The sequence below is a fragment of the Furipterus horrens genome, unplaced genomic scaffold, assembly GCF_987537825.1.
Source record: "Furipterus horrens unplaced genomic scaffold, mFurHor1.1.pri manual_scaffold_17, whole genome shotgun sequence".
Classification (NCBI taxonomy): Eukaryota; Metazoa; Chordata; class Mammalia; order Chiroptera; family Furipteridae; genus Furipterus; species Furipterus horrens.
In genome coordinates, this window is record NW_028327187.1 from 91367817 (window position 1) to 91394501 (window position 26685).

The 26685-nt window shown below is 49.4% G+C and overlaps 1 protein-coding gene across 6 annotated transcripts in view; it reads left to right on the top strand.

Moving 5' to 3' along the window:
- Positions 1–26685, top strand: part of BCOR (BCL6 corepressor) — a 44856-nt gene that overhangs the window by 14281 nt on the left and 3890 nt on the right. For 3 of the 6 annotated variants that reach the window (XM_090264275.1, XM_090264274.1, XM_090264276.1), the window contains exons 2-11: positions 5447–5572; positions 6888–6966; positions 7878–10721; positions 11378–11431; positions 11905–12091; positions 18658–18918; positions 19284–19628; positions 20258–20583; positions 20892–21146; positions 25963–26129. In XM_090264275.1, coding sequence (XP_090120401.1) covers positions 5487–5572; positions 6888–6966; positions 7878–10721; positions 11378–11431; positions 11905–12091; positions 18658–18918; positions 19284–19628; positions 20258–20583; positions 20892–21146; positions 25963–26129 — 4604 coding nt within the window. In that variant the 5' untranslated portion in view covers positions 5447–5486. The remainder of the gene's footprint in view (positions 1–5446; positions 5573–6887; positions 6967–7877; positions 10722–11377; positions 11432–11904; positions 12092–18657; positions 18919–19283; positions 19629–20257; positions 20584–20891; positions 21147–25962; positions 26130–26685) is intronic. The other 3 variants (XM_090264278.1, XM_090264277.1, XM_090264280.1) reach the window with 3 other exon arrangements.

Below are 26685 nucleotides of genomic sequence, written 5' to 3' on the forward strand. Positions count from 1 at the left end.
GGACCTTGGTGGCTGACTGGACGGAGGAGCCGCCAGGGTGTGTGTGGTGGGAGAGAAAATCCCTTTGTTGCTGACTGATCGCCCTCGGGGCTGAGTCTGGGGAGGGCGCGGCCCTCCTCTGCTCTCCCCGTCGCTGCGGAGGGCCAAGTTCAGTCCGTACCGACCCAAGTGTCTCTCCTCTGATCCACCAGCCCTGGGAGGAGGCAGGGAAGGTTCTGGTTGCTCAAAAAGGTCAGGGCTTCCCGAGTTCTCAGTCCTTAGTCCTTCTCTCCTCCCCCTTACCCTTGCTTTGCAGCTCAGTCTATTACTAATGCAAAACTTGGGGCGTGGGTGGGGAGGCTCCCCCCTCCCCCCAGGCAGTCCGCCATGGCTTGGAGTGTGCCAGGAGTCAGCGCCTGGGCAAGCTGGATCACTGCCCCCATCCCCACCCCAACACTTATGGAGAGCAGGAGAACGCACCTCCCTCAGCCACACCTCTAGAAGCCTGAGACCGGACCTTGGAGGGGGGGCAGCCTCAGTGTTCCCAACTCCCTGCTGCTATGCACACCCAGAAAATCAGCCCACCCAACACTGCACATCCGGGAGAGCTTTCTCTTCTCATCTCCCACCCCCACAGAGCACCCCCATCCTAAAATAGGAACTTCTCCCCCCCCCATCCCCCCTTCTTTGACACCAGTAGATAAGTGCCGCTGTGTGTGACTCAGTCTGCACTTGGAACTGCCCCAGGAAGGGCTCCCCGCGTGGTTAGTTTCGGCTATAATGAAATCCTCACAACTCTGCTGAAGGTCACCCCTCCCTGGTCTGGACCCCTCTTGTTCCGTTCCCTGCCTCAGCCTTCCCACTGCTATGAAGAAAGTCGAAATTCTGGGGTTTGTTACAAAGTGGAGTCAGATGCTGTCTAATGGAGTTAAACATGGCCTCTATGTGCTATTGCCAGGCAAAACTCAAGTCCATAGTGCAGTTTAATCCTGTGGAAAACATGGTGCCAAATATTTACAGATGAGAGGACCAAGGTTGAAGAGGTTCAGCCACCTGTCCACAGTCACACTGCGCGTGAGGGTGAGAGCTGGGAGGGAGTGGTCACTACTTTCTCACATGTTCTCCAGAGAACCAGCTGTGTAGTGAGGGAGAATCTTTCACCAAAGAGGTCCCACTGCACACTAGCTCCACCTTCTGAGCCAGAAGCTCCCACAAATCTGTGCTGGCCTTGGTTACTAACTAGGTAACTGTCTGATTGGGGCAAGGGGTACTTAGTGAGGGAGACCCTAGGAAGGGGCACCATTAGTGCTTGTGTGGAGCGTGGGAGTTGGGATGGTGATGCTTTCCATTTTGTCTGTGCCACTTGACAAGTGTGATATGCAGACTTTAACTGATCGGCACCTCAAGGGCAGAGGCAGTGGAAAGTGGCCTGGTGCCAGGAGGAGCTGGGTTGGAGAGAAAGGACAGGTGCCAGCAGTGGCCTGGTGCTGCCTCCCCTCCCTTCACTCATCCCAGCCTCTCAGGGCCACTGCTCCTTCTTTTTCAGCCTGCTCTTTGTTTTCTGTTAGGGTAATTCACCTTTAAAGAAAAAAAGAAATGTTCTCTCCTTTTTCTCAGTTCATAACGGTGTCCTCATGGCAGGAATGGTGGTGGTGGTGGGTGCCGCTTGGGTTTCATGTGCCTCTTACGTCTTTTCACAGAGGGCAGGAGTACACCTTCTCAGGGTGACAGCTCCTAATCTTGGTCCTTCTGACCTCTTTCTGCCAATCAGGCCCTTCTCCCCAGTGTCCAGGCCAAGCTCAGATACTAATCATAGCTCCTGGCTTCCAGAACAGATGACGATTGCTCAAGTGTTTTGAGGGAGACCCGAGTTCTCCTGTGCTTTCAATTAACTGCCAGACTGAGAGTTGGAGACCCCTCGGGGTGTGTGTGCATTTTGCAAGCCAGGTTTCTCCCCGGAACTGGTGGTGTTCCATCAGGCAACCACTATAATTCCGGTCGGTTTTTTAGAAACCAGACACTCCTCAGTCTCCCAGTCTGACCTCTTCTCTCAGCCATCTCTCTTCATCCCTGTCCTGCATCCTTGCCCCCTTCTCTCCACTTCTGGGAAAAAGGGTTAAACACCAGAGCCTGGGTGTAGCTTAGCAGCTCACACCGCAAACAGGTTGCTGCTTGTAAAGTGCTTTTCATGAGTGACTTCACACATCTTGGCACTTCTAGAAGCATAGCCTGCCTGTAGAAGAAGGGGGGGGGGTTGAGAAATAAGGGCAAATGAGCCTCTTATATATATAGCAGCAAAATGACTGCCCTGTTTGTCATCCGAATCACATCGTTGCCCTCTCCAACATGTCCTACCCTTTCCACCGTCAGTGAAGCCAGTTTTAAAGCACTTCCCTTTAGAGGTTTTTTTTTTTTTTTTTTTTTTTTTTTTTAAAGGTCCCAACTATTTTAACAGCCACTCCTCGAAGTGGAGTGGGTGAGTTGCTGGATCTCTGCCTCTCAGTCTCTTTTGGTTTCCTAGCCCCACTGTGCCCTTAGTAATACATGCCAGAGAGATGGGGGAGGGGAGCTCCCATTCTTTAGTAATGGTGGGGTGTACACAGTATGGCCTTTGCTGAGGATGTTCCTGCCGGGGAGTTGGGCTACTCTTGTTTGTCACCCTGGAGAAGGGCCTTATGCCAGGCAGTGCCGTTGCTCATTGGCCGTCTCCACTCAGCTTCACCTTTGGCCAGGAACCTGAAGAGTTAAAAGTCTTTAGCTTGTTGCAATGAAATTATGGCTGGCAGTGGCGCCGCTGTTTGTTCAACAGACCTCCACTTTTAAACAGTTCACAAAAAGTTCATGGGGCAGCTAAAGATTATAAGTGTGTGTGTGTGTGTGTGTGTGTGTGTGTGTGTGTAGTCAACAGGATCCAACAAGGTGCCCCCCCTTTGCTCCTTCATGTTCAGCCCTGCCCATCCCCCTGCCTACCTCACCCCCAAGCACACACACAGATGACACTGAATCCTGTGTGCTCTGGGCCTCAACACTCCATCTGACCCTGTGCATGTGAGAACACTTCATTCTGACGCCTGGTGTCATTTATCTGTGCAGCATTAATATTGAAAACCCCACAGGACGAGCCCTGGAAAGGGAGAGAAGCTTTGAAAGCACCCAGTGGTTCCAGATGTCTCTTAACTACATTCACCTTTCCACTAAGTCCAGGCTGTCCTTTCTAAATGGAAAGCCCTTTCAAAGGGAGGGAACTCAGTAGGATGATTGAGGCAGCACTCTTCCTTCCTTTTTCCTCAGTCAGGTGTTGGGAGGTCCTTGTCACAAAATGACTACTAAAGGAGGTGTGTAGGAAGCAGCTTGTTTAAGGGAAGGCTGATTTTGAAGACTTAGGATACCAGGAGACATACACCCGGAGATGGGAGGTTGAGGTTTCATAGGCACACACTTTCTTCTTCCCTCATCCTTTTCTTCAGGATTGGATTCAGTGACCCCTTTGCTCCTTATGTCGTTTCTGCATTTCATTATGGCACACAGTGGGGGGATGGCATGGTACAGTCCCACTGCTGCAGCCTGTGACCAGAACACTTGAACCAATGAATGTTGCTGCACTTTCCGCATAAGGCCACTCAGAATATCTTCCTTTTGTTGGAAAGGGCCACAGAGGTTAGGGAGGGGACAATCCCTTGAATGTGCCTTGTGGTCATCCCAGCACAAGTGGTGACCTTCCCCCCAACTCAATTTGTATATTTGAAAGATGGATAAAAAGCACACGAGCCTCCACAGAACCTTCCTCAACACCTGAGTCACCTTTTTTTGGGGGGGGGTGTGTGTGCTGTGGTTCGTGCATTGGAAACACCCCATTCTGAAGAAAGATGCTTCTAGAGAAATAGCTCCTTCAGAATCCCACCAGGCCTGCCTCACTCTGCAGATGTCTGCTTCTTCTTTCCTTCTCTAGCCTCGTTGTTGAGCTCTGACTGCGCGGTGTGTCTCTGCTTGTGGCTCCTGATTAACAGCCAGTGTTCTATGTCTAGGGGCTGATGGGGGATGCTAGTGGACAAAAGACCTAGTTAGGACAAAGAAATGTCCAGGGACAGCCTGGCTTTTGGATTCGGGTTTCCCAGGTGCTCCCCCATCCCCCCTCACGACTCTCCACTCTGCGAAAAGATCACGGACCTTGTGCCCCCAACCCAGGCAACCGACCTAGTAGGCTCCCGCTCTGTGTGCTAAAGTGTAAAAACCGATCATTTGCATATTTTTTCCTGCTAACAAAGGAAATGTGTCTTAGGGAACATTTGGGCTTTCGGAAACTGTGTGGGTGGGTATGTGAGGGAGGAGGAGAAAGAAAAGTTCCCCTGATAATCTGCACACCAGTGATTTCACACTCAACTTTGGTTCTGGGTCTCGGGTAAAGATGCTGTGGCCAGTCTGGACAAGGGAGCTGGTGATGTGATTGTGATCAGGGAATTGCCCAGGGCCATCGGTCCCAGGCATTAAAGGCTCCCCTACTTATTAACCCAGCATTTAACAGCAGGATATGGGCTGAAGCGCAGTCAAAAGAAACGGCTCAACCTCCAAAGAGCAATTAAAATCCTGCATGAGGATAAATCACGCGCCGTGATAATCCTGTTAATAAAATGCAGCTTGTCCTGACCCTTCACTCATGCAGCAAACTAGAATGTGCAGTGGGTGGGGGTGGTGGGCAGAGAAGGTAATGAAGTGGGGGTGGGGAGAGGTGCTGTCCCCTCCTCTGTCTGGCAGCCTCCCCCTACCGGTAGGTGGAAAATGGGTGGCTTTTGGCTGCTCCCAGTGTGCAAGCGGCTTGCAGCTCAGCAGCCTGGGATGCTAAGACTTTTCTGTGCTCGCTAATGATTTCTTGTCCCACAGTGAGCAGGTATCATTGAATTTACTCAGCTGCCTCCCTCTGCAGCTCCCAGGCCAAACCACCCAGGCCATACCACCCTGGTTTGGTGCTTAATCTAATCTAGGGTTGGAGTAAAATGGATCTCCATCCCACCAACTCTTTAACCCTCAAGCTGTAAGTAGTACACACCACAGCCCTAGGAACTCCTGGTGCTGTGGGCCACACTTGACTGTTGTGCCATCCACCTACCCTGATCCTTTCAGCCCCAAGAAGACTCCCTGGTATCCAGCACCATTCCTTTTATATATGCACTCCAAAGGCTGGGAAAGAGTAAAGGAGGCTGGCCACTGGGCTGCGGGTGGCTGTACTTTGCATGGTGTGGGGGCAGCGCTTTTAACTCTCTCCCCTCCCGGACCTTTGAGTCAGGTGTGTGCCTACATTCCTGGCCATCTGTAGAACAGCGAGCACAGTCTGCCTTCCTGAGTCTGCGTTCTGGATGAATTGTCTAGAAATTGCGTTCTGTACGGATTGCCTAGAAAGAGGGCTTCTCTCTTTTCCTGTTTGGCTCTTTAGTCAACCTCCTGGGATTTTGTTTTGTTTTGTCTTAAACAGACTAGACGCTTGAAGAAAAGCTGCCATCCAAGAAGACGACATGCTTTCAGCAACCCCCCTGTATGGGAACGTTCACAGCTGGATGAACAGTGATAGGGTCCGCATGTGTGGGATCAACGAAGACAGGTGAGTGTGCCTGTCTGGCAGAGGCCTGGGGAGAAGGTCTCTCTCCCCCTGCTCCTGAGCAGAACGAAGGCCCCCCCACCCCATGTTCTCACAGCAAGAATGGGCCCAAAAGGGGTGGGGAGAAAGATCTCCTGCCTCCCTGGCAGCCTTTGATTTACAGTTTTAACAGGCAACCCAGCTCAGCGAAGCATTGCCGCCCTTTAAAAGATTAGCCCCTAAAGCAGCCTTTCAGTGCACTTTCGTCCTTAATTTATTATTTCATATTTATGAAAGAGAATTAATCCCAGTCTATGTGCTGCTTTAACTCTAAATGTCAGGAGTGCGGGCCCAGGTGGATCAGCATTCGATGTGCTTTTAAAACAAATAGTTTGCTCAGTAATAACTGGGGAGATAGCCACCCTTTACTTCATTTAAGCCTAGGATATCTAGGCGTTCTCTGCCGCCCATTCTGCAAGGCCATTGGCTCATGGTTTCAGTCACCTGACAGCTCTGTTACGCTTCCTGATCAGTAATTTCAGGGGTGTGGGGTAGAGGCATCTAAGCAGTAGATGATTGAAGCTGGTTTTCGGGGTAATCATGAAGCTTTCCTCTGCTGCTTGTCAGCAGTTTTATCCTGGGGATTTGGAAGTTGGCACCAGGCGCTTTCTTTATCGATGCTTTCTGATAACAAGTCCCAGGGCAGCCGCAGCAGCCTGGCACAGATGTGCAGCTTCCTCTGGAGCCTGGAGCAGCTGACATTTGTATATTAGTGTGTATCCCTCATCATTTTGATAAAGGCAGTCAAATATGGCTTTGTTATCACCATGGAAACCAGTTTCAGAGGACATGGTACCTAACTTCGGGGGAAAGTTTCGAAAGCCTGCCCTTGTGGGTAACGCAGAAATGGTTGATGTGGCCAGTCAGTACACTCCAGCCTTTTGTCCCCCACTTTGGTTTTTGGCCATTGTATTACTTCATGTCTGTCCTCAGGTAGAGCTTCTAAGGGTTCTCTAGGATATCAGAGCCCAGATTGGCCTACTTGGCATCTCTGGAGAAAAGACTGTGCTGGAGGAATGCTTGTGCTTCATTTTTGGCTTACCCACCTCGGGGTCATATTTGTGTTCTCACATCCCTGTTGGCCTGCCTTTGTTTTTCCCAGCCAGTTAAATCACCATTTGGAGACAACTTTCAATATGGGCCATTGGGGAGGATATTGTTTTTAAGGGCAGTTGAAAAAAATGGAGTTATTAGAAACTGATCTTTTCTGGGGGTGATCTATGAAAGATGGATTAAGTGTGGAATGGTTTTGTGACGTTGGCGTGTCCTTTTAAAATAGGAAAATTCCTGTAAATGATGGTGACGCTTCAAAGGCCAGACTGGAACTAAGGGAAGAAAATCCCTTGAACCACAACGTGGTAAGAGATTAATGGCTTCTGTTGATGTGCTATCTGAATCTCAGTGATCTGTAATCAATCGTACATTAATTTGCATACCATTAAAGGGCTTTTGGGGGAGACGAGGAGCAGGGTGTTTCAGGGTAGGGCTGAGTAGAAAGCCTCTGCTGTTGCAGGACCAGGCCCTCACCTAAGCTCTTCCCACTTCAGGTCCTTGTCCACATCCCGTATTGACTGGTGGGATATGTGCTGCCTTTTCCTTGCTAAGCTACATGCCTCATCAGTGCTCCCACTTGGGTAAATTTCCAGCCCCCAAGTAGATCCTTAAGGTTCACCTTTCCAGTAATATATGAAACACAGAACACCAGGGAGAAGAAGTCAAAAGATGTAACCACAGTTTGACCCATGGCTTCTTTATTGATTTAGAAACAAGACAGTTAAAGTCCTCCGTTCATCCTGTCCCACTGAAGATTGTTTCTTGTTATGTTAAATAACATACAAGAAAAACCCAGGGAACACTGCCCCCCGCCCCCAACCCAACAGGCCCAGGGAGGGTTAGTGCAAGTCCTACACCCTGTGAGGGTGGTACTGAGAATAGTGGAGTTGGTGTGTCTCAGTTGCAGCAAACTTTTGGTTTTGCTGCGTAGGTAAATTTTCCAGAGTTAATAGGTGATTGAATTAATGTATGGGCCTCAAGTCTAAAGGGATCAACATTTTCTGGACTTTCAGGATACTAGCTGAACTGGCAGCAAAGGGTTTTGGGTGAGGTGGGGGGAAGGGGCCAGAGACTTTGTGAATCCTTTCCTTATTAACCCTTTCTGCTCAGATGTTGAGGCTGATGTCATTATTGAGCTAGTTTGTAGTTTCTCTTAGGGATGGGCCGGGCTGCTTTGAAGAAGTGTCCTAAGTAACTTCCATGTTCTTCTGCAAAGGTGGACGCAACTGCAGCCCATCGGATTGATGGCCTGACAGCACTGAGCATGGACCGCACTGGCCTGATTCGGGAAGGGCTGCGTGTCCCAGGCAACATTGTCTATTCTGGTTTGTGTGGACTGGGCTCAGAAAAAGGTCGTGAGACTGCCACAAGCACTCTAGGTGGTCTTGGGTATTCTTCTGAAAGAAACCCAGAGGTACAGTTCAAACCGAATACACCTGAAACAGTGGATGCCTCCACTGTCTCTGGAAAACCCCCAAATGGCTTCAGTGCTATATACAAAACACCACCTGGAATACAAAAAAGTGCTGTGCCCACAGCAGAAACGCTGGGCTTGGACAGGCCTGCCAGCGACAAACAGAGCCCTCTCAACATCAATGGTGCTAGTTACCTGCGGCTGCCCTGGGTCAATCCTTACATGGAGGGTGCCACACCAGCCATCTACCCTTTCCTTGACTCGCCAAATAAGTATTCTCTGAACATGTACAAGGCCTTGCTACCTCAGCAGTCCTACAGCCTGGCCCAGCCGCTGTATTCTCCAGTCTGCACCAATGGGGAGCGCTTTCTCTACCTGCCACCACCTCACTACGTCAGTCCCCACATCCCATCGTCCCTGGCTTCACCCATGAGGCTCTCAACACCTTCAGCCTCCCCAGCCATCCCACCTCTGGTCCACTGCGCAGACAAAAGCCTGCCCTGGAAGATGGGTGTCAGTCCTGGGAACCCTGTCGATTCCCACACCTATCCCCACATCCAGAATAGTAAACAGCCTAGAGTGCCCTCTGCCAAGCCGGTCGCTAGCAGCCTGCCAGGGGATGCTGCTCTCCTGTTGCCCCCCTCGCCTCGGCCTTCACCTCGAGTCCACCTTCCCTCCCAGCCCACGGCGGACACCTACTCTGAATTCCACAAGCATTATGCCAGAATCTCCACCTCACCTTCCGTCACCCTGTCGAAGCCATACATGACAGTCAGCAGCGAGTTCCCCGTGGCCAGGATCTCCAACAGCAAGTACCCCAAGACTCCAGAAGGGGCCGAAAGTGCCCAGCCAGTTCCTGGGCACACTCGGAAAATAGCAGGTCAGGACAGGAAAGATGGCGGCTCACCTCCTCTCTTGGAGAAGCAGACGATTACCAAAGACGTCACTGATAAGCCACTGGACTTGTCTTCTAAAGTGGTGGATGTAGATGCTTCCAAAGCTGAGCACATGAAAAAGATGGCCCCCACAGTCTTGGTTCACAGCAGAGCTGGAAGTGGCTTAGTGCTCTCCGGAAGTGAGATTCCAAAAGAAACCTTATCTCCTCCAGGAAACGGCTGTGCTATCTATAGATCCGAGATCATTAGCACGGCTCCCTCATCCTGGGTGGTTCCCGGGCCAAGTCCCAATGAAGAGAACAATGGCAAGGGCATGCCGCTGAAAAACAAGGCTTTGGACTGGGCAATACCACAGCAGCGGAGTTCTTCATGTCCTCGCATGGGCGGCACAGATGCTGTGGTCACTAATGTTTCAGGGGCGGTGTCCAGTGCGGGCCGTCCAGCCTCTGCGTCGCCAGCCCCAAATGCCAGTGCAGATGGCAGCAAGGCTAGCAGGAGCTCCGTGGACACCACACCATCCGTCATTCAGCATGTGGGCCAGCCTCCGACCACGCCTGCCAAGCACAGCGGTGGCACCAGCAGCAAGAGCGCCAAAGTCAGCAACCCAGAACCGAGCTTCAAAGCAAGTGAGAATGGCCTCCCGCCAAGCTCAATATTTCTCTCTCCAAATGAGGCGTTCAGGTCCCCACCAATTCCCTACCCCAGGAGTTACCTCCCTTACCCAGCACCTGAGGGCATTGCTATCAGTCCCCTCTCCTTACATGGCAAGGGACCTGTCTACCCTCACCCAGTTTTGTTGCCCAATGGCAGTCTCTTTCCTGGACACCTGGCCCCCAAGCCTGGACTGCCTTACGGGCTGCCCACTGGCCGGCCAGAGTTTGTGACCTACCAAGATGCGCTGGGATTGGGCATGGTGCATCCCATGTTGATACCTCACGCACCCATAGAGATCACTAAAGAGGAGAAGCCGGAGAAGAGGTCCCGGTCACACGAGAGAACCCGTTATGAGGATTCAAACCTCCGGAACCGCTTTTCCGAGATGTTAGAAGCTAGCAACACCAAGTTACATCCAGATATTCCCACTGATAAGAACCTAAAGCCCAGCCCCAGCTGGAATCAAGGGAAAACTGTTGTCAAAAGTGACAAACTTGTCTATGTAGACCTTCTGCGGGAAGAGTCAGATGCTAAAACTGACACAAACATGCCTAAACCCAGCTTTGCAGCTGAGAGTGTCGGCCAGACCACTGAGCCCACCAAGGCCCCGACTGACCAGGCCCTACAGCCACACCGTGATTTCATCACCCTGAGAGAGGAGTTGGGGCGCATCAGTGACTTCCATGAAGCCTATACTTTCAAACAGGCTCCGGGCCAGTCAGTCTTCAGCTTAAGCAAGGAGAACGTTCCAGCAGGAACCAACAAGGAGAACCTGGGGATGCCAGTCTCTGCTCCATTCCTGGAGCCAACACTAGGGAGCGATGGCCCTGCTGTAACTTTTGGTAAAACCCAAGAGGATCCCAAACCATTTTGTATGAGCGGTGCCCCACCAAGTGTGGATGTCACCCCCACCTATACCAAAGATGGAGTTGATGAGGCAGAATCGAATGATGGCAAAGTGCTGAAACCGAAGCCATCTAAGCTGGCAAAGAGAATCGCCAACTCTGCTGGTTATGTGGGTGACAGATTCAAGTGTGTCACTACTGAACTGTACGCGGATTCCAGTCAGCTCAGCCGAGAGCAGCGGGCATTGCAGGTGAGCCCCACACCTGAATTTCAGTAATTTACCAGTTGTCAGTTTTTTTTTAATGTGTAAAGAGGACTGGGGGATTATGATAGGGCAGGACACTGGGCAGATTTGTTTAATGAAACTTATGGTAATTTAAATGTATGAAATGTGGCCAGTAAGGGGACATGAGTGATAGCACTTAGGAGGTTTGTGTGTCTGGTTATTTTAAGTTATTCTGTAGACTTTAAGAGAACTCCATTCAAATGTTGATAAAGGAAGTTTTGATTATTGTGAAGGCTATCTAAAGACTGCATGACGTTTACCTATCAATTGCTTTAATTTCTCTGCTGTTACTATACGTTAACAAATATACCTAGAAGTGCTGCTTAAGAATGCCTTACATGATACTTGGTGGAGGTGTGTAGCAGCCGCATGTCTGTGGGATTCGTGCAATTTTTTTTCACCAAAAAATAAAAGCTCGCTTAAAGGGATAGAGTATGTATTTAAATTGCTAGTGAATGATAGATGTTGTATAGGAATTTCCTTAAGATATTTTACTTTTAATTAAAAGATAAATAAAGCCAAATTGTTTTGCAATGTTAAGAAAAAAAATTTAGTTTATGCTTATAAAAATGGATAAAGTTATCTAAATGATCCATTGAGTGCCCATTTTAATTACATAGATGGAAGGATTACAAGAGGACAGTATTTTATGTCTACCCGCTGCTTACTGTGAGGTCAGTTCTTCAAATTTTTATTACTAGAATCTTACATAAACCTTTTGAGTTAAATTTCATTTCCAAATATACAAAGGGAAGTTTGTGGGCCATGGTCGTCTTTATTCATTGTGCACTTTGTTTTCTTTTCTGTTGTGTTTTTGTTTTGTTTTCTTTGCGTTGTGTTTTTGTTTTGTTTACCTTCAAAAGAGAATGTCTGTCTCTGTGCAACAGTGTATGTATGGATATACATACACACCGCATATATATCTATACATATGACTTTATGAATTAAGAATGTGTGACTACATATAGATACTCTTAAATTTTTATCTGTTAAATTTTAAAATATCTCAGTCGTATCACAAATTGTGGTTGGTTTTGGGCAAACTTTTCTTTGAAAATACTTTCCTTTAAGGTAAGGCAAATGAAATAGCCTTTATGGTAAGGTGTTGTGTTTTTTTTTTTTTCCCCCATCTTCGTTCTCTTTCTAGCGTGCAATGATGCGCTTCTCAGAGCTGGAGATGAAAGAGAGAGAAGGTGGCCACCCAACAACCAAAGACTCCGAGGTGTGCAAATTCAGCCCTGCCGATTGGGAAACCTTGAAAGGAAATCAGGACAAAAAGCCAAAGTCGGTCGCCCTGGAGGAGGCCATTGCCAACCAGAATGACAATGAGAGATGTAAGTAAACCCTAGAGGCTTCTGTGTAGTGCCATGTCAGTGGCATTGGGGCAGCTATTACCAGACCTGAGCGAGATGAAAGGAAACAGTTTGCTTACTATGGCCCGATGTCCAGTTGGTGGCTGCTTGGAGGAACAGGCCACCCCATCAGTAGAAGGAAGGGCTGATTGTCCTTTTGAACACCATGGCATCCAGGAATGAGGCACCTATGAAAGATTATTTCCTCGGCCACATTTCCTTTTCCAGAGAAACACTGTTGCTGTACTTAATAACAATTTAATACAAACTGGCAGAGTAATGGCAACAGGATACTTTTAAGTGTAAGTGTTGCATATCTATGCTGTATTTTGTAGCAAGTACAGCTATGTTTGTTTGTTTTTTTTGTGGACGCAAGAAAGAGAAGAGAAACATTGATTACTTGCCTCTCTTACGCACGCCAGCAGGGGACTAAACCTGAAACCTAGGCATGTGCCCTGACCGGAAATCAAACCAGCAACCTCCACTTGGTGGAAGGTCACCCAGCTAAGCCACACCAATCAGGGCCAGATATGGTTTGGGGTTTTTTTTTTTTTGTAGCAGTGGAATGACACTTCCAGCCAGAGGTAATTCCCACCCCCCACAGTGACAGTCTGGTCTGGAATGGAGAGCACTTGTATTCTCCCTCCAAAGGTAGAGGTGTTGTTTAAATGGGATGAATGATGATGAAGGCCCTGTAAAGATGAGCATAATTATTTTCTGTGGCGGATTTGTGTGTCATCATTGGGAGTTGACAACATAATCCAATTATTCCCACTGGACAGAGGAAGTATTATGTTTTGGAGACACAGTATGAAGAGAAAGCTCATGCTTTCCCTCAAGTTACTCTTCAGTCCCAACGGCTGGTCCTCTGCTGTGCTGGACTTTGGGATTTGCTCACGAGACCTCCCTGCCTGATGTGTTGGCAGCACGTGGAGAGGTCTTTCTCATTTCGTAAATGTGTATGCTTGAGGCATGAAGCCCATTCTAGCCCTCAGAAACCTCGTTGGTGATGGTGAATTAGGGCATTTGGGCGAACATTGAGAGAGTGGGTGCAAAATCCTCCTGAGACAAGATCAGCCGGGATCATGGATGCGGTTGTGAGCTCTGTGCCATTGGATGTCAGGTTTGCCATTCCATGCACACTTAGTTCATTCATTGGAGCCTGATGGAGTTTGGGAGTATTGTGGTCAGGAGATCGTGCTTCTCACTGCCTAGAGTGCATCCTGCGCATCCCCCAGCTCATGCTTGGGGTCAGACAACAACCTGTGGCCAGGGTTCTGGGTAGACCACACCAGGACCAATTTGTTCTACATGAGTTCAGAAGAAGGGACTTTCTGTTGCTAGTCATTGATGGCCTTACTTGAGTGACAGGAGTTCTTGAAGTACCTAAAGTAAAGGTGTCCTTATTTTTTTTACCACATGGGGTTGATATGGGAAAATGGAGGGTTCAGGCCACTCTTGGGTAAAGCAGCAAAGAAAGCTTTTCTGGCTGATGCCCACACCAGGCATGCAGCCCTTCGTCTGAGGTGCCTCTTGGGAAGACCTGGTAGAAGTGGGAAAGACCAGTTCATGGGTAAGTGCTTCTCTGAGGAGGAAAAACTTTCTGTGAGGGAGAATCCCTCTGTTCTGGGTAGATGGTGACGGAGGCTGGAGGCAGGTAACGGGAAGTTACCAGCCTCAAGTCTTTTTGCCCTTTCTCTGGTTTTTCAGTAACACAGCCAGATCCAGGGTGGCCTGTGCCCTTCACATCTCAGTGACCTAACCTCAGCCTTCCTGCTGGAGAAGGTTGTGTCTTCCCCCGTCTTTTCTGCTGAACCTAGAAATGAGAACTCAGCGTAGCGAGTGAGGAGAACTTGGCGTGGCCATTGGGGAGCAGTGCCTGAGCCCTAGATGATTCAGAAAGGCCATTCCCTAACTTCTCCAAGCTCAGGCCAATGGGGTCTGTTCCTGGAGCACCTAAGACATGGCCCAGTGAGCCATAAATGGCCACTGAGGGCAGGAAAAGGATTGGGGAAGGTGAGAGGCTCAGTTTTAAAGATTAGAGCAACAAAGTGGGAAGGTGGGTCGCCATCCCCAGTTTTCTGGGGACTTACGGCTTATGGTTCGTTAAGAGGAGTAATCTAGAGGAGCTGTTGTCCTTGCTGCCACCTCTCACATAGGAGACAGCAGAGGCTGGAATCATTCAATTGCAGATTAATGGATCTTCTTATCCTTGTATTTTGAGTGCACACAGGCTTGGGCCCTGTTGCACATTGGTTCCCTTCCCAAGTTCTCTTCCAATAAGTGTCAGTGTGACCAAGAGCTGAGCTCTGAACATGTGGGAGCCAGGGCAGGCAGGGGTCACAAAAAGGGTATAGGACACCTTCCAGATGCCTTGTCCCTTCAGAGCCTCTAATATGGTGGGTGCATGTTGTTAGGAGGGCCTCACTTAGAGAAAGGTGAATTAGCTTGAAAACACAATGGCCAAGATTTTCGCTTACTCTTTGTGATAGTGGGGTGGCTGAGTGAAATTTTTATATTAGAAGGTCAACAAATGAGTCAGGAGACTCCTCAAACTTGGAAGTTGACAAATAGGAATCATCAGTGACATTTTGAGGACAGGGAGGGACTGGAGGCATGGGTTTGTTTCTTCTCCAGTGTGAAGTAACCATCTCCATTGCCAGCCATTTGGGATGGGGCAGACCCAGGACCTGCTCAGTGGCAATGCCTAGGCAGGAACTAGAGGACTCCAGAGCAAAAGGGCTTCACAAAACTTCTTAACTCGGGAAACTTCTCTTCTGGCTGAGTACCTGCATGTTTTGTAAGCTACTTTTCTTTTTTTTTAAGATTTTACTTATTTATTTTTAGAGAGGTGAGAAGGAGAGGAAGAGAAACACCAATGTCTGGTTGCTTTTCGCGTGCCCCCAACTGGGGACCTGACCCGCAACCCTGGCATGTGTCCTGACTGGGAACTGAACTGACAACCCTTTGATTTGTAGGCCAGCACTCAATCCACTGAGCCACACCAGCCAGGGCTGTAAGCTACTTTTGAGTTCAGAACAGAGATTGCCCATGTCTCATCTGTAGAGAGTTTAAGTTTTAATAAGGTTAGCCTTCGCCGGAGGTGCTATAGTTACCTGTAGAGGAGGGCCTTTCAATTATGGGTAACCATCCTGCCTTGTGTAAGGCTCACTGGGCAAGGCACGCCAGTGGTGAAGGTGCTTTGTTGCCATGGTGACTTGTAAATGTTGCTATGGCAATGCTTCTGTGAAGTAATGCTATGGCATACCAATGATAAATTATTGGATGTATGTGCTGAGTCATATGACCAGACTACAGGGATCAAGTGTTAAACCACAAACAACATCGCCACAGTCACATCTGCTTATATGAAGTGACCAAGGGCGCATGGCTTCTCACTTTTAGAAGGGACTAAAGTAGCAATGATGGAGGGTGGTTAGAACCCTGTATATCTATCTCGATCTCCTTTGCCCTCAAGGACAATCCTGTGGGTTGTGATTCGGATATCTTCCTGGAAGAGCTCCAAGTCCGGTATGCAGGAATGTGACCTGGAGTCTCTGCCCCATAGCTGCTGGCCATGTGTATCTTGGGCAGTCAGGGTGGATGTTTTTCAGGATTATAACTGGCCTGAGTAAGATCTTAGAGTCCCTTAGGGGAATTGGGATCTTTGCCAGGGTTGAGAAGCTCAGGGTTTGGGGATGGGTAGACGCACCTAGTGGGAAAAGATCCTTGTACAAAATGGGGAAGAAAGCAACTGAAAGTATGTGGGTGGGTGATTTCAATGAACCCACTTTAGTAATGGTGGGTTCCTGATAATAGTTCAGGATGAGGAAGCACAGACGTCACACTGCAGGGCCCCTGGGGGATAAGGCAGGAGTGGACTGCCCGGAACTGCCATCCTCGGCTGAGTGGGAATGGCAGGTGTGTGTGTGGCTAGCTCCTTGTCCTGGAGGGTGAAGGGGCACTCTCTGCACCCAGGCAGCTTTACCAGATGGGAAGCCTGCAGGAGACTGGAAGGGCTCGCCTTGTAGGGGTACTGTCTTTCAGCAAGGAGCAGGGAGACAAGGTCCCCAGTCACTGCCTGTGAAATAAGCCTTCACATGTGTTCTAGGTGGTTTTCTGTGGTGGGCGAGGCCGGCCCTGTGGCAAATGTCAGGTGGGGGAGATTATAAGTGAATTTCCCTGTTAGAAGGGAAGTTTGCCAAGAGAGTGAAGACTTAAGGGGAAAACTGTCTCCCTGAGCAAGATGCCTGTTTAGATAGGGTCAGGACTATTACAGACTCAGGTGACCATGAGACCTGGAGCTAAAAAGTAAAACGTGGAAGTGATTTTTAATCTTGATTATGGGCCATCTCAGGTGTGGACAGAGGTGGCAGGGCAGAGCCGCCCGATTCTGGGGCGGACCCCCGCGCAGGCCAAGCTGCTATCTGATGTGACCCTGGAAGGCATGTGTCACCTCTGCTTTCAAACCACCTGTTTTGAACCATCTTTCCTTTCCTACCTAGAAGGGGGCGGAGGTGAGAGAGTGCACTTTAAAATGAATTTTTAAATTGCACATGGTGGCTCTTCAAAAAGCCCTCCCATAGGGCTTTCTGGGATGGTTGAATGGACCAGAAAAGTCAAATGGTGTAACTAAGAGGGCTCACATCCTTAAATTTCATACATATGGGGCCTATAATTCCAGCTGGTTTCAGAATCTTGGTGTCCTTTTGTTAAAGCGATTTCTCTTGACTTTCCCTTTGCCTCCCTTTGCTGGCAGGGCCTGTTTATGAAACCCACCCCAGGAGGCGGCTTGCAGTAACATTCCCACTTTACAACTGAAGGGGGCCAAGTTGTAAAGTGGCGCTGTTATTGCCAGAACAGTTAAGAGGGTCACAGAGCAGCCAGAGTGACAGTCGCAGCCCCTCTCTGCACGGACCAGAGATTTGGGCGAGTTGTGGGTTTCCTCCGACTGCTGTCAGCTTTGTGTTGGAATGCTGCCATGACGGAAGACCTACATAATTGGGGCAACTCCACCAATCCCTTGCAAGAGTACATGTGGCCCTCTGTCCCACTTAGGGGGTACCCTTGAAAAGAAGCTGAATGGGCTCCTTCTGCCATTAAGAGCACAGGCTAGCCAAAGCCAGGGTAACACTTGTCTCCACAACTGACTGCCCCTTAGCCCTGGGAATTCCCCCCAAGAGAAGGCTGACCTAGGAACCAACAGGGCTGGACTGAGTGGAGGTGATATTTGAAGTGGGCTAGGGAAAGGGACCAGCATATGAGGAGTATACATATGATTTCATCTGGAAATGGACATGGGTGGCTTACTTAGCTCAGTGTTACCGAGGTACTAAGCTCCTTCCCCTGGTGACGTGCAGGGTCACTTTAAAGGAACAGGTGAACCTCACCGTGATGATATTGGAATTATTTGTGTATTAGAAAATATACGAGCAGCAGAGCAGTTGATGAGCTGTTGCTTAGGCTAGAGCAAAAGTAGGGAGAGATGTTGGGCTGAGGTGATTTAAGGAAAGGCTCCAAGTTGGCTCCAAGTTGAGCAGAAGGAGCAGAAGTGGCACAGGCAGTGTTGTAGTGGACAGTTTAGCAAGTGCTGACCTAACGTGGAAAAGACACCTGGTAGTGAAAGGGGTCGCGTACTGTTGTTGGAATGTCCTTAGATGCTTGCATGTAAAGGAAGGCATGAAGGAGCCCCAGGTGGGGTGCCTACATCCTTGTGAGTGTACATGGTGTCACCAAGGTGCTGGGCCTCAAGGGATTTCCATCTGGACAGGAGATGGGAGCAGCTCCTTGGTTGCAATAAAGGCTCCCCGCCCCTCGGGTCTACAAAAGAGGAGAGGACAGAGGATGTGCACTGATCATCAGGTTGTTCTCTGATGTCACCCCCGACTGTTGGCACACCAGACTCCTCTGCCCAGTGCCCTTGGTCTCCCACGTTCCCTGCCTCCCACCAAACACTCTGCCATTCCTCTTCCTTCATCAGCTCCCCTGGTGCCCATGTGAGCATTGGTGTCACCCCTTCTGTAGATGACAGTTAGTGGATATTTGGTCTCTTTATTAAAGCAGCCTTCCTTTCAGCCAATGTTGCCGGAGAGGGTCAGCCCTGGCTTGGTTGCATCTTGCTTAGAGGTCACCCATCCTCTGTGGGAAAGGGCCCTGGAGGGGACCTGAGCAGCATTGAAAGTGACCTGCTGGGCTATAGCAGGTGGGAAGCTCTTTCATCATGGGCTTTGTAGAGAAGATAGTGTCAATGCCTCATCTCCCTCGGTTCATTTCTGCCCCAACTCTAAAAAAGTAGAAAGGGAAAGTCGTGAGTGATACATGCCCCACTGTCTGCTTTTACTAGCTGATTGTCTCCAGCTGCCCTTCCTGTGGGACATTCTATTTCTGACAGGTTGTGGTTCCAGTGTGTGAGGCCCCCAGCCTCCACAGAAAGGCCTGATGGCGGAATATTACCTTGGGCATGGAGGACCTGCCTTCTACCCCAATCCTGCCTTTGCGTGGTGACCTTTGGACCTTCATTTCTGTTACTGTCCCCCCTCCTCTCCCAGGTGAATATAGCGCTGGAAATAAGCATGACCCCTTTGAACCCCCGGAGGACAAAGATCTGCCTGTGGAGAAGTACTTTGTGGACAGGCAATCTGTAAGTGAGCCATCCACAGAGCAGACAGCTGTGGATATACGGAGCAGCCCCACCCTCCAGCTGGACAGAAAACGCAAAGTCTCAGGTGACAGTACCCACACTGAGACCACTGTAGAGGAGCTGCCAGAGGACCCTCTGCTAAAAGCCAAGCGGAGACGGGTCTCCAAAGGTGAGCTCAGTCAGCTTCAGCCGCCTGCTTAGCCACCAAAGGTGGACATGTGTGCACCCTGCCTCACCACAGGGCGCCCCGGGGAAGTCACGTCACGGGGTGGTGCAGTGGATGTTTCCAGTCCTACCTTAGAGCCCTGGGGAACCCACTCATACCTCCCTCTCCCAAAAGCCAGAGGCAGGAAAGATTCTTTGGCCTAAGGATGGCCAAAGACAAATTGGTCCCTCCCAAGACTTGATGTGTCGCTCCAGCAGAGACAGTGACCATACCCCTCCCCTCCCCCATCCCCCCTTAGTGATGCGTAAGACAGTTTGTTCCCCCCTCCCAGGGGACTTTTGATTAATTTGTAGTTATTTCTCCATTAGATGACTGGCCTGAGAGGGAAATGACAAACAATTCCTCTAACCACTTAGAAGACCCACATTATAATGAGCTGACCAACCTGAAGGTGTGCATTGAATTAACAGGGCTCCATCCTAAAAAACAACGCCACTTGCTGCACCTTAGAGAACGGTGGGAGCAGCAGGTGTCGGCAGCAGAGAGCAAACCTGGCCGGCAGGGCAGGAAGGAAGTGACCCAGGCCACTCAGCCTGAGGCCACTGCCCAGGGCAATAACATCTCCGAAGACAAACCCGGCCGGAAAAGGGCAGAGGCTAAAGGCAACAGAACCTGGTCAGAAGAGTCCCTCAAGTCCAGTGACAATGAACAAGGTACGCAGAGGCCACCCTGTGACTACCTGCCCTCTGTGGGAAAGGGCCCTTGAAGGGAACCTGAGCACCATAGAAGTTGACTGACTAAGTGGTGGCAGGAGGCAAGTTCTTTCATGATATCCTTCTAGCCTCCATACTTCCTTCTGGAATGTACAGTGGGGAGCACAGCTGAGAGGAGGCAGCTGGACTTCCTGGGCTGCTCCTGGCCCGGCGCATGGGTAAAGAGCAGGAAGGAGAGTCTAGGTGACCCCAGGGCTTGCCAGTGCACTCACTTCAGCCTCAGGCTGTGTCTGGTCACTAGGTCCTAAGCACTAGACTGACCGTCCTTGGGAAGGTTTTAAGTTCCCAGGCCCAGTGGGGGCAGGAGCGAGAGAACACCAGGGGCTGGCTTCTACTCTCTTGTCCTAGGCCTTTGAAGAAACTTGCCACTTGGCATTTTGTGGGTTAACCTATTTGCCATTTGAATGTGGGATAATTAAAATATTAATGCTTTGAAAACATAATTGGTATATCTTTAAAAACTGAAGCCACTCCAGTGATCAGGGCTAACAATGGGCTTTTCTCTCCACACCGGCTAACGCCTGCGTCTTCTCCCCCTCCCTTCTTCCCGCCACCCCCTCTGGATTTAGGTTTGCCTGTGTTCTCGGGCTCTCCGCCCATGAAGAGTCTTTCATCCACCAATGCAAGCGGCAAAAAGCAGACTCAGCCAAGCTGCACGCCAGCCTCGAGGCCGCCTGCCAAACATCAGAAAATTAAAGAAAGCCAGAAGACAGATGTGCTGTGCACAGACGAAGAAGAGGATTGCCAGGCTGCCTCCCTGCTGCAGAAATACACCGACAACAGCGAGAAACCATCGGGGAAGAGACTGTGTAAAACCAAGCATTTGATCCCCCAGGAGCCCAGGCGGGGCTTGTCGCTGACAGGGGACTACTATGTGGAGAATGCTGATGGCAAGGTACCTCTGACCCCTCACTCTCCCCTGGGCCTGGGTGAGCACATCCCACTTGTCTGCTGCTCTGCTTCTGGGGACAAAGCTTTCCTTTTCCCAGACTCCTTTTCCAAATGTCACTCCCCCATCATAGGGGGCGTATCTCCTGGGTGGGAGTGAAGTTTCAAACTAGTAAGAGTGAAGTCCCTACCCCTAAACCCCCTCGGGCAAACAAAAGAGTAAAAAGTGCCTACCTCCACTTGGGTTGGTAACTCAGGGAAGAGACAGCTATGAAAGGTTGCCTTAAATGTGTGCGCTGCCTGGTTTTGTGATAGGTGACTGTCAGGAGATTCCGAAAGCGGCCTGAGCCCAGTTCCGACTATGATCTGTCACCGGCTAAGCAGGACCAGAAGCCCTTTGACCGTTTGCAACAATTGCTACCAGCTTCCCAGTCCTCGCAGCTGCCGCGCTCAAGCTCCCCTCCAGAGACCACCCAGTCTCGCCCAATGCCCCCTGAGGCACGGAGACTTATTGTCAATAAGAATGCTGGCGAAACCCTTCTGCAGCGTGCTGCCCGGCTTGGCTATGAGGTGCGTTTACCTTGTGGTTGCCCTGGATTCAGAAACCACAGGCTGCTGCTCCTTGAGCTGGGGGGTGGGTGAGGAGGGGGGATGGGTGAGGGATCCAGCCTTAAAGCCCAGCCCCTCCAAGTCAGGGTGCTGGGCTGGGTGTCTCACAGGATGTTTGTGTTAGCCCCACTTCACTGCCGTCTCTTTGGTGGCCTGTTCAATCGCGGTGTGAAAAGAAAGGCCTCTCTGATGTTCAGGTCGTGTTCAGGCAGGTAGACGGCTTGGCTTCCTCCCATCTCACTCACTTATCTCTGATATAGAATCTGACATAACCCAGGGCTTGGCGACTGGGGGAATTTTAATGACTCCTTTTGGATTCTGATTAGCAAGGGGCAGAGAAGTTGTTAGCTCTATTTTGGGTTGCGGGCAGGAAATGTCTGTGCAGGTAGGGGCTGGGGGGAGACCTGAGCCCTCTTTCTGAGAGGGAAAGAGAGCCTGAGGGCTGAGGATGAGGGGGAACTCAGGCTTAGCTCTAAACTCACTGCCCTTGTCGCATATCCCCGCCAGGAATGGCCTATTTTGCTGTAGCAATATAGATGGAAAGATAGCTTTCTAAACCCGTATGATCCAAAGTAACTCATTTCACCCTTTCCATATCTTTGTGTGGTAATCACTAGTATTATCCCACTTTCAGATGAGGAAACTAAGCCCCAGAGGGGTTAAATGGCAACTTGAACAGGTAGCAGTGCAGCAGTCTGGCTCGAAAGCCCCGCCACCCCTCCCCCACCCCACTCCTCTCCCAGACTGGCTCACATTGGAATTGCCCTTTGTACAGTTCCAAACCTCTGTGAGATAGATTACTCCCTCTGCTCTGTGCAGCTCCCCCACCATGCTTGTCAGTTGAAATTGTGATGTAATAGCCCACAGGGCAAAGGCATTTTTTTATGCTGGCATCAGCCCTCTAGAAAGTTGAATAGTGAAAATAAAATGCAGCTCAGCAGGTTGAGAGTGGAGGTGTGGATAAACTCCAGGGTGGCAGGACCCATGCTGGCCTGTGCTCAGCTGAGGGCTCACAGGGTCTGTCTGGAGCTCTGACTCCCACAGCCAGGCTGCCACTTCCCACTGTCCATTGTGCAGTAAAAGCCCTTCCTGGTGTGACTGCCTTGACCCTGAGCCCACCCCTGAGGCATGATTGTGGGTAGGAAGTTGGAGGCACTAACGCTCTCTTGGTTTGGGGTATATTTTTGGTGGTTGGTTGTATGTCCTGTTTGTATCAACATGTCTCTTCTGGAGATACCTGGATTACCTGGAGAGAACTCTCTAGAAAGATTTGGTAGTTGACTCATTTAAGTGCAAGCCAGTTGGTTTCCCGTGAGCTTAGAGCAGTAGCACCTAGAAGGACAGGGTAGATATCGCATGTGGCACTGAGCTAGACCCCTCATGACAAGTGTTCGCTCTTTATTAGTCGTGGTTGAGAAAATAGATTTGTGTTTCCAGCAGACACTGGAGATGAGGCGAGGGCAGGAGTGCAGCCTGCTCCACTGCTATGGATTTTGGGGTTCTTTGCCTTGCCTTTGACTTTGGTATCATTTCCACCAGTCTCCCTTGGGACCAGACTCCTCAAGAGGCCCTTGTTGGTCCTTCAGGAAGTTTCTGTTATGGTTTTCATAGAACCAGTGGGTCTGGGGTCTGGACCAAGGAGCACTTGATTCATACTTTGTAGGCTACTAGGCCTTTGATGGCATATGAAGTCTTAGAAATGTTCTATATCAGGACTACTGCTTTTTTCCCCCTCTTCAAATGTAAATTTCAATATGTAAATTGCACAGGTCACCAGTTTTGATGTTGAACATTTAACTACTAGATGAAAGATTTCCGCTTTGAACCCAACTTTCTAGGATTTCTTTAGGCAGAATTTACATCAGGATGATGGTCAGTCAGGAGATGTGGCAACATGAAACCTTTTAAAGTTGAAGGACAATTTGCTTAACCCGGTAAAGGGGTTAAGGTGTAGTTTGAACACACAGGTCTGGAAGGGCTTTCCTGAAGTTAGTCTTTCTCATTGTTACTTAAAGATACCATGTGCAGTAAAAAGGCTATCCAAGCATTATGTCATGTTAATCTGGTTCTCGAGGTTTAGAAACACCCTCTGTGTTACATAGATGACTTGCATGGCCAGGGACACTCAAACCTTTCCCTCCCAGTAAAAATGCTTCTGATTCTTAGGCTAAAAGGCCAGTGTGCAACCACATGCTTGTGCGTTTAGTGGTGATGGCTGAATTTTCTATGAATTGACTAAATCATGTTTTTAAAAAAGTTAATGAGGCATTTAATTAATTAACAATGTCGGGTTTATGGCCTTTATGGTTACATTTTGTGGTTAATGGCATTCGGCTTATAGCTGCTTAACAGAGAACTGTCCAACAAAAACAGTTTGATTTTGTTTGGGAATGGGTGGGCTGCCCTTCAAGCACTCCCATTTCTAGGGTAGAAAATAAACCAAGGAATGTATTGGGTAGATAGACTTGGCTGGCCCCTTAACCATTCTGTCCAACTGGTAGTGACAGTGGTTGCCATCCATTTAGAGGCCATCGCCCTCCCAGCCAGGAGAAGGTAGTTAGCCCACCTGACCCTAACAGATGGCCTTCAGATGCTTGTCACAGCTGGATTGCATCTTAAGCTGGATTGCATCCCTCTAGCTGGGCCCCTTTGGGGCCTTTTGAATCTTCCCTGCTGCCCAGATGCCAAAAGACCTGAGTTCTAGAACTAGTACTCCAAGTTAATTGAACTTGAGGTTTAACTTCTCTGGGCCTCAGTTTCCCCAAGTGTTCAATGAGAACAGTACCATCTTCCCTTCCTGATAGTGCATAGGTTACTGTGGGACAACAGAAGACATACTGACTTGGGGAAATGAGAAGTGCTATGTAAATAGCGATGGCAACATGGCTGAGTGAGGACAGCCCATGGCAACATGGCTGAGTGAGGACAGCCCATGGCAACATGGCTGACCTGGCTGTGGGTTGCTACTGCCTCTGTTGCCATCTTCCAGGGAGAAAGTTGACTTAGTCATCAGCTCTGCCATCCTTTCATTCCTAGGTACCCTTGAATTAGCCCTAGTAGTGATGAAGGTTTCCAGGTGAATGCCATAATTGTCAGAGCAAATAAACCCTGAGTTGACAGGACACCAGACAGGGATCTGGGTAAATTGATCTGTGCACAGCAGTCGGTGGCGCTCAGACCTGATCCCAGAGCCACGTGACAGGGCCTCTCCCTGGCTGGGGCACACAACTCATTAGCTTGCAGCCATCCACTTGAGCCTGGCTAGTGAGGGCCTGCTAAAAGAGCAGCAGCTTCATGCGGTATCCTGGATACCATGGCTCAGGGCAGGTGGCCTGGGAGCCCAGAGGATTGTGGGCTTTCTGGCAGGTTCGGATCTGAATGGAGAATACATTTGTGGGTATGTCTTCTCCCTTCCTCCTCTTGTTTCAGGTGACCTATGGCCAGGTTTACCCCAGTATGCAATGTTAGGTTCACATATGGAACATTCTAGTTAGTTCCAAGTGACAGGTCATCTTTGATTGCTGTATCCTTGGAAGGGTATATAAGAGTTGTCACAGGGAGGCCTGCTATGATCCATCCAGCTCCTCCTGATCAAGTGGAGCATGTGTTGGGCCATCTGTAGGGTTTGCCTACCCCAGCTCTCAGAACCAACAGCTCTGCTGGGCATGACTTGCAGGAAAAGAGTAAAGTGTGTTTTCTGGTGGCAAGCGCTGTTCCATGTGTATGAAAACTTTCTTAATCAAGGTAATAAAACATTTAATAAATTACCACTCTGCTTACTAGGAGCAGTTTGTCTTAATATTTTAACATGCCAAAGAAATAAAAATAATACAGTGATTCTAATGCACACTGTTGACACAGAAAACCTCTTGAGAAAGGGCAAGGGTGGACTTTTATTTAGTTTTCGAAAGGTGTAGGTTGCAGTATATGGTATAGCATATCCCTGTCATTAACTTAATATGAAAATGTTATATTGATTCAGCCCTAAGTGGGGTGAAAGGTGAGAAAAACTAGAGGGTGGGGTTATTTGAAGCATTTTGTGTCATTTCTTGATGTATGTGATGCATAGAGAGAGCCTCTCTTTTACTATACTTAACATACAAACAGGCCCTGGCTGGTGTGGCTCAGTGGCTTGCATGCCAGCCTGCAAACCAAAAGGTCGCCATTTCAATTCCCAGTCAGGGCACATGCCTGGGTTGTGGGCCAGGTCCCCATTTGGGAGCACGTAAGAGACAACCACACATTGATGTTTCTCTCCCTCTCTTTCAACCCTCCCTTCCTCTCTCTCTAAAAATAAATAAATAAAACCTTAAAAAAAAAACATACAAACAGGAGCATTTGCACTGCAGGCTCTGTTTCTCGAGAATGCCCTGTACTTGTCAGTGTGTCATCTAAGATATTAGAAGCTGGATACCTCTATGCTGGCTGTGCCAAGCGCTGGCCTGAGAGCTTTCTTAGCTATCTGTTGCATCTTCTCAGCTGCCCTATGGAGCCTCTGTTACTCTCCTGTCTCACAGAGAAAGAAATGGGCACTTGAAGAAGGTCAAGGGCAATTTGCCCAGGGGCCAGGCTGCTGAGGCTAATGACACTCTCCATCACCAAGCCCTTAATACATGCTCTTGCCCCCACACCAAGATGTCTACTGTCTGCCTATGCTGTATTTGGCTCTTGGACCCAAAGGTGTTTGCCTTTGAAAGCAGGCATTGCCAGGCTCTATCACTCTTACAAGGTTCGTTGTGTGATGATCTAATGACAATCCCCTCTTCTCTCCCCACAGGAGGTGGTCTTGTACTGCCTGGAGAATAAGATTTGTGACGTGAACCACAGAGACAATGCCGGCTACTGTGCCCTGCATGAAGCTTGTGCTAGGGGGTGGCTGAACATTGTGCGACACCTTCTTGAATATGGCGCTGACGTCAACTGCAGTGCCCAGGATGGAACCAGGTTAGTCGCAGGTCTTGCTGTCATACTGGCCCCACTGGGGCACAGGCAGAGGGTATGCAGGAAACTCCAAAAGGAAAGACGAAGAGTGACATGGAAGCACATTGATGGCAGAGACTTCTAGAATGGAATTGACAGGTCTTTCTGGCAAATTAAAAGTTCACAATGACAAAAGTTCCTGAAAATGTCAAGCCTGCCTGAATAATTGAAGGTGTGCTGCCTTTTAAGACCCTGGATTCTTCATTACATCACAATATTTAAAACGTACTGGAGCTGATAGTCCCAGGCATCCAAACAGGGCCATTTGCCACTGGGTTGGTGTTAGGACCTGCCCTGTCTACACACATCCATAGCCCACCCACCCCATTCTTCACCTTGGTTCATTGGTCAGAGGCTGGGTCTGAGTCAGCCCAGACATCTTCCTGGTTGTGTGCATGGGGTGCTGCCAGGAGGTGGGGTGCCAGGCCTCCCCTGACAGTCATAACATCAGCAAAAGTGAGATATATTTGGTGTTTTATGGTTTCCAAATAGCGTTTCCTCAGGATGGGACTGGGCAGTG